The sequence below is a fragment of the Oryx dammah genome, unplaced genomic scaffold (assembly GCF_014754425.2).
Source record: "Oryx dammah isolate SB20612 unplaced genomic scaffold, SCBI_Odam_1.1 HiC_scaffold_12, whole genome shotgun sequence".
Lineage (NCBI taxonomy): Eukaryota > Metazoa > Chordata > Mammalia > Artiodactyla > Bovidae > Oryx > Oryx dammah.
Window position 1 is genome coordinate 29547908 of NW_024070196.1, and position 12638 is coordinate 29560545.

A 12638-nucleotide genomic window follows, 5' to 3' on the forward strand; every position below is an offset into this window, starting at 1 on the left:
TAAACTTTTAGTCTGCTGTGATTCTTAGAACTTTTCTGCCATATTTTCTTTTCTTCTTAAAATTGAGATCAAATTTGTATATAATATTATACTTGTTGTTTAAGGTATACCATTTTACTTTTTTTTTTTGCTGCAATGGGTCTTTGTTCCTGTGAAGGCTTTCTCTAGTCACAGTGAGCAAGAGCCACTCCCTGGTTGTGATGCATAGGCTTCTTATTGTGGTGACTTCTCTAGTTGTGGAGCACAGGCTCTAAGGTGCTGGCCCTTCAGTAGCTATGGTGCCCAGGCCTAGTTGTCATACAGCATGTGGAATCTTTCTGGACCAGGGCAATCAAACCCAAACGCTGCATTGGCAGGTGAATTCTCTACCACCAGGCATGTCCCTGTTTTAATTATTTTTAATTGTACAATTCAGTGACATTAAATACATTCATAGTGTTGTGCAACCATCACCACACCCATCCCCGGAACCTTTTTATCATTCCAAACAGAAGCATGACTACACCCATTAATCAGTAAGTCCCCATTCCTTCTCACCCCACCCCTGGTTGCCTCTGTTCTACTTTCTTTCTCTATGAATTTGCCTAGTCTGGGTACTTCATATAAGTGGAATCATGAAATCTTTATCGTTTTGTATCTTGCATGTTTCACTTGGCATGATGTTTTCAAGGTCCTTCCATGTTGTAGCATGTGTCAGAATTTTATACTTTTAATAACTGAATATTCCACTGTATGTATATATCAGTTTTGTTTATCCATTCATCTGTCAGTGGAAATTTGGGTCATTTCCACCTTTTGCCTATTGTAGATAGTGCTCCTATGAACATAAGTATCCTATGAATATAAGTATCTGAGTCCCTGCTTTCAATTCTTTTGAGTATATACCCAGAAGTGGAAAGGCTGGATAATATGATAATTCTGTGTTTAGCTTATTGAAAAACCACTGAACTGTTTTCTAAAGCAGCTCATCTGATTTTAAAAGAAAAAATGATGATGTTAAAAAAATGGTGATGTGCTGGGACTTTACTGGTGGTCCAGTGATTAAGATACCATGCTTCCAATGCAGAGGATGCTGGTTCAAACCCTGGTCAGGGAACTAAAATCCCACATACCATGTGGCCAAAAAAAGTGATTTTTTTCTGAGATTTTTTTTTCACTTATTTATTCATATCATGCTTTATGGAAATTTCTCTTTTTCCAACTTTTCTCTTTTTGATGTTATTTGCCTGGTTAAATATTGCTGTTAAAATCACCAAGACAAATGGAAATACTCTAAATCTGCCCCAAACAGGTAACGCCTGGAGTTCTAGAGCAGAGTAAATAACAGGTTCACCGAGAGGCCACGACACCAGCAAATGCCCCTTCCTAACGGAGTGGATGGGTTGAGGAACCTGCTGATGGTTATTACCTCCCTCTGGAGCAGTGGCCACCACCTTGGCTGCATATTGGAGTCACCTGGGATGCTTAAATAAACACCAGTGCCTGGGTCCTACCCCCCCACCCAGCCTCTTACTTGGGTATAGTCTAATAGTGCAGATATTCTTGCCAAGAGTCCCTGGCATTCTGATAAGAAGCCAAGTTGAGAGCCACTGCATTAGGAGACTGGATTGTTCAATTTAAGTCCTATGTCACGTGTCAGTCTAAGGGATAAGCTATGGAGCCTCAACTTTCCTTTGACTCTGTTTAGTCATAGCCCTTTACGTACATCCATATCTTTGTTAGAAAAAATATGTCCCATTTGTGGTAATTTTGGTAGAGCTGAAATATGGATGGCTGGTATTATCAAGACACGTCTACCTTGTCAAATGTTTGCAGAAGCTTTCACTCTTGTTCTCAAATAAACTTTATTTTTTTGAAAAAAAGTGATTTTTTTTAAAAGAATGACTATTTTAAAATATTTTAAAATTCTTTTTGTAGCCAATTAACAGAAGGAGATAGAAAGTCAGAAAAGAAGATTGTCAAGGAAGGAGACGGATAGTCATATAAAGGAAGAGTAGCCTTAGACGTAGGGAGAAAAATATGTGCATTCAAAGTTAAGTACAAAAGAGACTGAGGGAGAGAAAAAGCAATCCCATGAGTTTCTCATAACTGAACCATAGTAATATTATTTCATTGAAAAGAGACCAATTTAAACCAAAATGCAACCATGACTTCTTATATTAGAATGGTAGGAATTATAGTTTGGTTTTTTTTTCCTGTTTTTCAAACTTTTTGCAGTGTGGATATGTTACTTATATAATTATAATAACTATTAAAAAATAAAAATGCAGACAGCCAAACTTAGTAGCCTGTGTTACTGTGATACTATGTTACAATAAAATGTCCTTAAAATGTGTTAAAATTTTTGTTTATGTAGATCTGATGTCATTGATAAAAGTGATACAAATTCTTAAATGTGTTGGTATCTAATAAAGCTTACTATTTCAACTTTAACCATGACTAAGGTTTAAATAAATGAGAATGAGTTATTTTTTGTTTCTATTAGCATTGTGACTCCATTAACAATGGATATGTATGCCTGGACCAGAGAACAAGCTGTATTATATGGTGGAATAATACTTGCTGCTCTTGGAGTTGAGGCAGTTATTATTTTCATGGGGATAAAACTACTTTCCAAAAAGTAAGTTATGTGTCTTTTTTTTAATTTCACACCTGTTTTTTTTTTTAAATAAAATATGAAACAGAGCTAGTGATGTAAGTGAATGTATCAGTAAAATAATGTGAATCTTTTTTCTTATTATTGTATGAGTTTTAGTCCTTGAACGTTTGCAAGCATTTAAAATTTATTAAAGGAGCATATTTCTATACCATGTGGAAGATTTTTTGGTAAAGCAAGAATATCTTACAAAGTGAATAATTGTCTTCTAATGTATCTTTTGTATATTTTATTTAAAGTATCTCTGTAAGTGTATTTCATAAAATATTGTTCTATGTGGTAATATATGTTATACAACAAGAAAGATTAATGGTTAAGTCTGGAAAATTCTGGTTAAAATAATCAAACTCCTTTACTCTAAAACTTCTAAATCTTCAGTATATATACTATATCATCATGGCAAATACAGAATGTAGCATTTCTCAAAGTTAATTGCAACTTTGATCATAGAACACTTTTTAATTTTTTTTATTTTTAAAATTTATTTTTAATTGAAGGATAATTGCATTACAGTGTTGTGTTGGTTTCTGCCTTATATCAACAGGAAATAGGCACAGGTTTACATATGTTTCCTCACTCTTGAACCTCCCTCCCGACTCCACCCCATCCCACCCCTCTAGGTTGTCACAGAGCACCAGGTTGAGCTCCCTGTGTTATAAAGCAACTTCCCATTAGCTATCTGTTTTACATATAGTAATGTATATGTTTCCCTGCCACTCTCTCAATTCACTGTCCCACCCTCTCCTTCCCCCACTCTGTCCATAAGTCTGTTCTCTATGGATCATAGAACATTTTTTAAAGAAGCATTTTGCAAAAGTAAACTGTAAGGAAATTCTTGTATAAAATTTAGTTCATATCGTCTGCAGTGGTATGTTAGTTGATGAATTCAGTTTTAACAATTTAATTATTCCTGAATACTTTAACAGTATAACTTTAATAAAGTTCTAAGATCATTTGACAAATAACTGAGTCAGTGCATGGGGTTGGATGCTATGGGGAATACTACGAAGATTCTTGCCTTTATAGAGCCAAGAAAAAGGCCAAATTATACAGTGGAAGTGAGAAATAGATTTAAGGGACTAGATCTGATAGAATGGTGACTGCAGGCATAAAATTAAAAGATGCTTACTTTCTTGGAAGAAAAGTTATGACAGCATATTAAAAACCAGAGATACTACTTTGCCAACAAAGGTCCGTCTAGTCAAGGCTATGGTTTTTCCAGTAATCATGTGTGGATGTGAAAGTTGGCCTATAAAGAAAGCTGAGAGCCAAAGAATTGATACTTTTGAACTGTGGTGTTGGAAAAGACTCTTGAGAGTCCCTTGGACTGCAAGGAGATACAACCAGTCCATCCTAAAGGAGATCAGTCCTAGGTGTTCATTGGAAGGACTGATGTTGAAGCTGAAACTCCAATACATTAGCCACCTAATGTGAAGAGCTGACTCATTTGAAAAGACCCTGATGCTGGGAAAGATTGAGGGCAGGAGAAGAAGGGGACAACAGAGGATGAGATGGTTGGATGGCATCACTGACTCAATGCACATAAGTCTGAGTAAACTCCGGGAGTTGGTGATGGACAGGGAGGCCTGGCGTGCTGCAGTCCGTGGGTTCGCAAAGAGTTGGACACGACTGAGTGACTGAACTGAGCTGAACTGAAAGAGGCCAATATACAGATATAGACATAGACATCAATTCGTATTCAGTTAAATAATAGTAGATGTATTACATCTTGCCACAAAGATAGAGTGTCCTGCTGATATTCTTACAGGTTATCCAATTTCATACCTTACAAGAGCTTGTATTCTATGGAAAGCCAGTAAACACAAGTATGAAATCAGGTCATAATAAGTAGTATAAAGAATAGAACACAGGAAGAGAGTGAAAAGTGGCATGGGTAGTGTTTTGATTGGCTTCTCAAGGAAAGCAGCTCAGTTTGAAGTTATATCCGGGTTGAGACTTCAGTGAAAGCAGAGAATAGCCCTTTCAGGGGCCTGAACTCTTGCCTCAGAAGACTGACCTTCATATGAATAAGGAACAAGCAGGAAGGCCATTTTGGCTAGAGCAGAATGAGAGAAATGGCAAATGAGGGGAGATCAGGTTGGAAAGATAAGAAAGCTTGTAGGTATTCTGAGGGTGATGGGAAGTGTTGGGTTTCTTTTGTTTCAGGAAACTTTGGTCTTGTTTGTGTGTTTCACATTATGGAAAATTTCTAACATTAGCAAAGGTGTAGAGAGAATCATGTCCTGAATGTCTAACATCTATTATCCAGCTTCAACAGTTATAACCTTGGATAATCTTGATTCATCTATACCACTCCCTATCCTCTACACCTGGATTATTTTGAAGCTGATGTTACACATCATTTCATGTCTTCCATAAATATTTCAGTATGTATCTCTAAAAGTTGACATTATCATAGCTAAAAAATTAAAATGATTTCTAAATATCATCAAAGTATTCAGATTTTCTCCACTATCTTAATTTTTTAAAAAATTTTGTTTTATCTTATATTATTTTACAGCTTACTAACTTGACTCATGCATGCCTTTATGTTTCTTAAATCTCTTGGTATAGCTTTCAGAGGAGAGATAGAGATTCTTTCCTTTTATTTACTGGTTTTTAAAATAAGTAGTGGATTCCATAACATCCTCTAAGTTACCAAGAATATTTTATTTTAATATAGTATGTATTTATAGATTATAACATTTTTATGTGTATTCAGGTCATGTTTTTGGCCAGCTTCCTCAAATTGACTCTGAGCCCTTATTTTTGGCTGCACTGTACAGCATGTGGGATCTTAGTTCCCCAGCCAGGGTTCAAACCTGTGCCCCTGCAGTAGAAAGGCAGAGCTCTAACCACTAGACAGCCAGGGAATTCTTTTATGACCAGTAGTCACTGATAATTTCTGTTCTTTCTGGTATGGTAAGATGTGAAGGTTCATCTTAATACTTCTTGTCCCAGATTTGAAATCAGCCAGTTTTCAGAGGAGTCCTAGTTCCTCTTAGTGGGAAATCATAGTTTGTATTTGTTTTAATTAATATATCACTTTAAGTATCAAGATATTGTTTGTTTATAGTTTTAAAAATTGTAATGGAATTATGTTATCATCCACTGTTTCACTTTTAAATTAGAGTTTCTGTTCTTTAACAGGATTGGTGAGCGTGCTCTTCTACTGGGAGGACTCATCATTATATGGGTTGGCTTCTTCGTCTTGTTACCTTGGGGAAATCAGTTTCCCAAAATACAGTGGGAAGGTATAGCCATTCATAATTCTATAATGTTAGCCCCTGTTATTCATCTAAAATTAACAAGTAATACACTGTACTAATTTTGTTTTCATAGATTTACATAATAACTCAATCCCTAATACCACATTTGGAGAAATAATTATTACTCTTTGGAAGTCTCCGAGAGAAGATCACAGTGAAGAACCAACTGGTTGCCCAGTTGAACAAGCGTGGTGCCTGTATACCCCCATGATCCATCTGGCCCAGTTCCTCATATCAGCTGTGCTAATTGGAATAGGCTATCCATCCTGCAATGTTATGTCCTATACATTATATTCAAAAATTCTGGGACCAAACCCTCAGGTAAGTCCATTATTCTGACGTTGCAGTTGTGTGAGGTGTATGTATACTTGCAAGCACTCACATTTTTTTTTTCCAACCATTCTCCATTTTTACACAAGCTGATTTAGGGGATTTTTTTTTATCATACTCAGCATTTTAAATTTAAAACCCCACTGCTTTCATAAAGTACAAGATTGTAAGCTGAAATTTAACAGAAAGTACTTTAAGTTGAACTCAGATTATGAGCTCTTATTTTCATAGAAAAAATTATCTGAAGCATACTTTTCAGAAACTCATTGTTAAACTAGGCAACAGTTAGCCAACCAAAATTGATAGCCAAATTTGGATCTAGACTTAATTTCATGTGGTCCTAGGGACAGTTATCAAGAGATGAAAGCATAGTAGTCTGAAAAGTATGCAGCAGTTTTGTTATTTTAAATTTGTTCTTATAAGAATTTCCATATTCATTATTTAAAACTTAGAAAAAGGATAGAATCAAAATGGAGAAAAGTATCAAAGAGACAAGTACTACAGTTTGGTGAAATATACTTCCACTTAGAGTCTTTATCCATGTGTTTGTGCATGGGTGTGTGGGCCTAACACAAAAATAGAACTATATCTTTGATACTATTTTGTAATCTGTTTTTTAAAATTATGCTGTAAATATTCTCCCATAACATTTAATTTTAAGGAATTATTTTTTAATGGAGACATATTCCATCTTATGTACCATCATTTACTCAGTCATTTTCCTATGATTGTACATTTAGGTTATTTCAGATTTTACTTCTGACTTTCCTTTTTGGTGCATGCATGCTTAAGTCGCTTTAGTCATGTCCGACTGCGATTGTGTAGACTGTAGCCCGTCAGTCTCCTCTGTCCATAGGATTCTCCAGGCAAGAATACTGGAGTGGGTTGCCAAGTCCTCCTCCAGGAAATCTTTCTGGTCCAGGGTCTAAACCTGCATCTCTTATGTCTCCTGCATTGGCAGGCAGGTTTTCTACCACAAGCACCACCTGGGAAGCAGTTATTTAAATGGCTGAAAAAAATGAAAAACAGTATCTTCCTTTTTATAAAAATTAAACTGATGGTTTTACATTTTCAAGGTAGAAATTAGTATTTTTCTTTAAATAAAGCAAAGATAAAACAAGTTCATTATCACTATTTTTAAACTATAATAATAAACATTTTAGTAATTTCTGGATTTTTTAATCTATGAAGTTATATTTTCACATTTTCAAAATCAGGAATAAATGCCTATTAGTTACAAAAACAATACATGATAGTTGTAAGAAAAGTCAAATAATACGAAATGTATATAGCAGAAAAGGATCCCCTTAGCCCATCATACTGTAGTTAACCACTTCATAGTGTACTTCATTTGTACCCTTCATGACTTTTGTTATGCCTTTTCAAATATATCCACCCTCATGCCTTTTAAAAAATAAAAAGTATGTAAACTTTTTTCTATATTTTAGATTTTTTTCCCTTTAATATACCATGACTTTCTATATCAACACGAATAGATGTTAATCTCATTATAAGATCTTATTCTGTATATGGATCGTTATTCTTTTAAGCAATTACACAGTATTCCATTTATTAAATGTGCCATAAATTATTTACTCAGTCCACATTTGACAGGTCATTTACAATTGGGGGGATATTAAAAGTAATGCTGCATTTTGGACATTGTAGTTGGAGCAGTGACATTGTGGTGACATGGAAATTAATATAGTGGAGTCGGCCAAATAGGGCTTCGAATCTCTTGGATAAGTAACTTGAATTTTCTGAGCTTTAGCTTCCTTGTTTGCTAATTTGGGATAATACCAATCATAGAAATTTGTGAACATAGGAAATAATATATGTAAAGCACCTAATGTAGTTTCTGGAAAATAGCAAGTACAAAACAAATGTTAGCCTTAAAAGGTAAGTTTATAAATCATTTCATATGACAGTGTTTGTTCTTTTATACTACTTTTATTTTTACTAAATAGTATATCAAATAAGTTTATCATTCATTATTTGTGGTATTTATAGAGAGGCACTTTGTATTTAATTTAAAAACAACAGATAGAGAAAATGATGACACCTGAGTATGCGTGTGCTTCTCCCTCCACAGGGTGTGTACATGGGCTGGCTAACAGCGTCTGGAAGTGCAGCACGGATTCTTGGACCTGTGTTCATCAGCCAAGTGTACACTGCCTGGGGTCCACGGTGGGCTTTCAGCCTAGTGTGTGGGATGGTGGTGCTTACCATCACACTCCTGGGTGTGGTTTACAGAAGACTCATTGCTTTTTCTGTAAGGCATGGAAGGATTCAAGAATAACCTAGCTAAGACTGTGTGGAAAGTACTTGTGTGAAACTTCCTCTTTTTTAAGACTCTTCTTGACAACTGCTATGAGTCAGTTTCCTAAAGTCAGGTTGTAGGTAATCGTATATGTTGCAAAACAAGAACGTATATTGAATAAAATAGGGAATTCTATGTGTAATTGTGACTAGCAAGGTAATATGAAAATTCTGGATTATAGTTTTCCTTATCTCAAAAAAAGAAACAGTTTCCATAAGATCTTTTTTGGGGGATGGCATGAAGTCATGAATGAATAGACAGTGCTCTATAAATGTGAAGTTATACCCTTAAGTCAAACTGCAGAAGTGTCATTAAAATAATGAGACGATCTATGCCGTGAAATCATAAGGAGAGTTCTGTATGAATTACCTGTGATAGAATGAAATCACAGAAATTATTTACCTAAATAGAGGGATTTTTATTGAAAGGTAGCTCCTTTTTATTTACTAAAAAATACATTTTCTGTTATTATCAAGTTTTCCATATAAAATAAAATCATGACTTAAATTTTCCACTTACCATGCCTGTCATCCTGCCTTAGCTTCTATAAGTCATGATTTTTAATACTATACTTTGCATCTTATTTTAGTTTTGGTTCTTACTAAGTAACCCTTAAGTTAATGCATGTGTATGAATAATGCTCATATTTGAGCAATAAAGATCATCAATAGATCAAAATGGATTTCACTACCTGTAGTAGGTGTAACTACTTTTTTCATTCAAGGCCTAATAAATAATTCAACTTTAGAAACATAAGCCAGATAATGTGTTATTATATACATATACTGAACACCAAAATGTTAAAATTATCGGCATTTTCCAACTCCCTTAAATTCTAGAGAAAAACTATTATTTTATTTACTTTTTCTCTTGTCTCAGTAGTGGTAGGGAAGACCCAGCAGTTTTCAATCTTGTCTGCATAGCTATTCAGAACCACAGAATTTAAAATTTGGATAGGCCATGGTAGCCCCAATATAGTTAGCTAATGAATATCTGAGGTAAAATGCCTTTAACAGTTTACTGAGTTTACTAGAAGTTGGCTAAATTACACTATGTACACATTACTACCTCACATGAATTTGAATGCTGCTAAAAGGGACTAGTACAGAACTATATATATGGATGATCTGTATTACCCCAAAATGCAAAAATGTTTCTAAATACTTTTCCAAATGCTTCCTACTATTATAAAAGTTTTCAAAACCGAGAGTAAACATGATAATCTGCACTTTATATTGTTTGCTGTCCTTTCTTTGGTGGTGGTGGTGGGGTGGCTTGAATAACACATTTATTTCTCACAGTTCTGGTCTAGAAGTCTAAGATCAAGGTGCTAGCAGGGTTGGTTTCTTCTGAGGCTTTTCTCCTTGGTATGTAGTGCGTGCATACTCTTGTGCCTGACTCTGTGACCCCCACTGATGTAGCCTGCCAGGCTCCTCTGTCCGTGGAATTTTCCAGGCAAGAATACTGGAGTGGGTTGCCATTTCCTCCTCCAGGGGGATCTTCCTGACTGAGGGATTGAAACCACATGTCCCGTGTCTTCTGCATTGGCAAGTGGATTCTTTACCACTGAGCTACCTGGGAAGCTGTCTTGGTATGTAGAGGGTTATCTTTTTCCTGTGTCTTTTGTTTTTTCTGGCTTTATTGAGATATAATGGACATATAACATTGTATAGTTTTAAGGTGTACAACATGTTGATTTGATCCTTAAATAATGCAAAATGATTACAGTAGCATTAGCTATCACCGCCATCATATCACATAATTAGTTTCTTCTATGGTGAGAACATTAAAATCAACTCTTAGCAATTTTTAAGTATACAGTACAGTGTTACTAACTATAATCAGCAGGAAGTTTGTACTCTTAGACCAACATCTCCCCATTCCCTTCACTCCCTCGCCCCTGGCAATTCTCATTCCACTGCCTCTAATAATTTGGCTCTTTTAGATTTCACATACAAGTGGTGTCATACAGTATTTGTCCCTCTCTATGGTTATTCACTTAGCATAATGCCCTCAGGGTCCATCCATGTTGTCACAAATGTCAGAATCTCTTTCTTAGGGCTGAATAATATTCACACACACACACACATACTTAACTGAAAACCTCCCTGGTGGCTCAGACGGTAAGGCATCTGCCTGCAATGTGGGAGACCTGTATTCAGTCCCCGTGTCGGGAAGATCCCCTGGAGAAGGAAATGGCAACCCACTCCAGTACTCTTGCCTGGAAAATTCCATGAATGGATGAGCCTGGTAGGCTATAGTCCATGGGATCACAAAGAGTCGGGCACGACTGAGCAACTTTACTGGCTCACTGGTTCCTTATCCATTCGTCTGCTGATGGACACCTAGGTTGTCTATCATCTCATTGCTGTTGTAAATAATGCTGTAGTAACATAAGGCACGTATCTCCTGATATTCTGCCTTCATCTTTGGATATATACCTGGTGGAATTGTTGGATTACATGGTAGTCCTATTCTTAATTTTTTAAGGAATCTCCACACTCTTGCAGTGGCTGTACCAATCTACATTCTCATCAGCAGTACATGAATGTTCCCTTTCTCTACACATTTAGTGTTTATCTTTTTGATGATAGCCATTTTTACCAGGAAGAGGGGATATATTTCACTGTGGATTTAAAAAGCTATTTAGGCTGCACTTGGTGCTCACTGCTGTGACCAGGCTCTCACTAGCTGTGGGCAGGAGCTACCCTTCGTCGTGGTGCAGTCTTCTCCCTGCAGCGGCTTCTCTTGCGGAGCGCAGGCTCTAGGGCATTATGTAGACCTCATTTTGGATCTTGTTTTAAGTCAAATGTAAAATGGTATTGTTGAGGTAACTGGAGAAATTTGTGAGGGAGCGAGGTCAGTGGGTAAATTTTGGAGCAAGTAGTGTCAGGGTTCCCAGAACCTAGTCCCCTAGCTTCATCAGGGTGGGTGTGGGGTCTGTGCTGAGCCTGGGTGGCAGGGTCTCTTCTGGGACGGCTCATGCATTGTGATAACAGCCCTTGTTCCTAGCTGCAGAGCCTGAATCTCTGTCCCTCCTATAGGGTCTGAGCTAATATCCTCTAATAAATACTTTCTCCTTAGGTTAGATTGTGTTTTAGTTTGTAACTGAAACCCCTGGCTGATATAGGAGGCAAGAGTAGATGTTTGAAGACGTGAAGGAAGCTATTGTCATAGTAAAAGATGAGTGATGCTGGTGACTTCAATTAGGGAACTGACAGTGGAATTGGGAATTAAAAGCATGTTGAATGCAGTTTAGAGGTAGAGTTAGCAGGATTAATTGGTGATTAGATTAAAGGTAAAATAAGGTGTTAAGAATGAGTGCCAGGATTTTGAAATGAAAAACTAGTGATGCAGATGCCATTTACTGGAATAATTACTGAGGAGAACAGGGAAAGTGTGCAGTTGACCAAATGTTCTGATAGATAACAAAAGCATGCCAGATAAGCCCATAAACAGATAAAAACAGAATGTATTATAAAATGAGCTGAAAGAAACTGTGAAGGCAAAAAAATGACAAAATTGTATTTTGAAAAACTGAGAAATGGGAACATTTCCAATGAAATAGGAAAATAATAAGGTATGAAAATATAGCTGGCAGAGCTCAGGAAATAAGAAACTTAAAAAAATAATTTCAGACAGGAGCAAATTAAAAGGAACACAAGAATAGTAAGATGCCATAGATAATTTTATAATGGAAATTAAAGATGGAGGAAAATTAAAATACTAAAGAGATAATATGCATATGAAAAGGAAATTCAACCTGAAAGAAGGGAGTAAAGGAAAAGTAAAGCAAACAAGTAGAAAACACAGAATAAGCTGGAAAATAAAATTTTTTAAAAAGTCGGAAAATAAATAGGACTGCAATGACAATGAAAATAAATCAGAAATGATAATAAGTGTAAACAAAGTAGACTACAGAGCTTATTACATTGGATTGAAAAAATTTAGCTATATAGTATATATAAGAGAAATGCCTGAAACGTACATTAAGACTGAAAGAGATAATTTTTAAAAATACTTAAGTTCAGCCAAAGCAAAATATATTTGAGTCTTTAGCTTC

General features: G+C 35.9%; 1 protein-coding gene across 2 annotated transcripts in view; it reads left to right on the forward strand.

The window, feature by feature from the left end:
* Positions 1–8829, forward strand: part of MFSD8 (major facilitator superfamily domain containing 8) — a 38667-nt gene extending 29838 nt beyond the window's left edge. For both annotated transcript variants that reach the window (XM_040250525.1, XM_040250524.1), the window contains 4 exons: positions 2486–2620; positions 5807–5910; positions 5999–6246; positions 8348–8829. In XM_040250525.1, the coding sequence (XP_040106459.1) occupies positions 2486–2620; positions 5807–5910; positions 5999–6246; positions 8348–8554 (694 nt within the window). In that variant the 3' untranslated portion in view covers positions 8555–8829. The remainder of the gene's footprint in view (positions 1–2485; positions 2621–5806; positions 5911–5998; positions 6247–8347) is intronic.
* The last annotated feature ends 3809 nt before the right edge of the window (positions 8830–12638 follow it).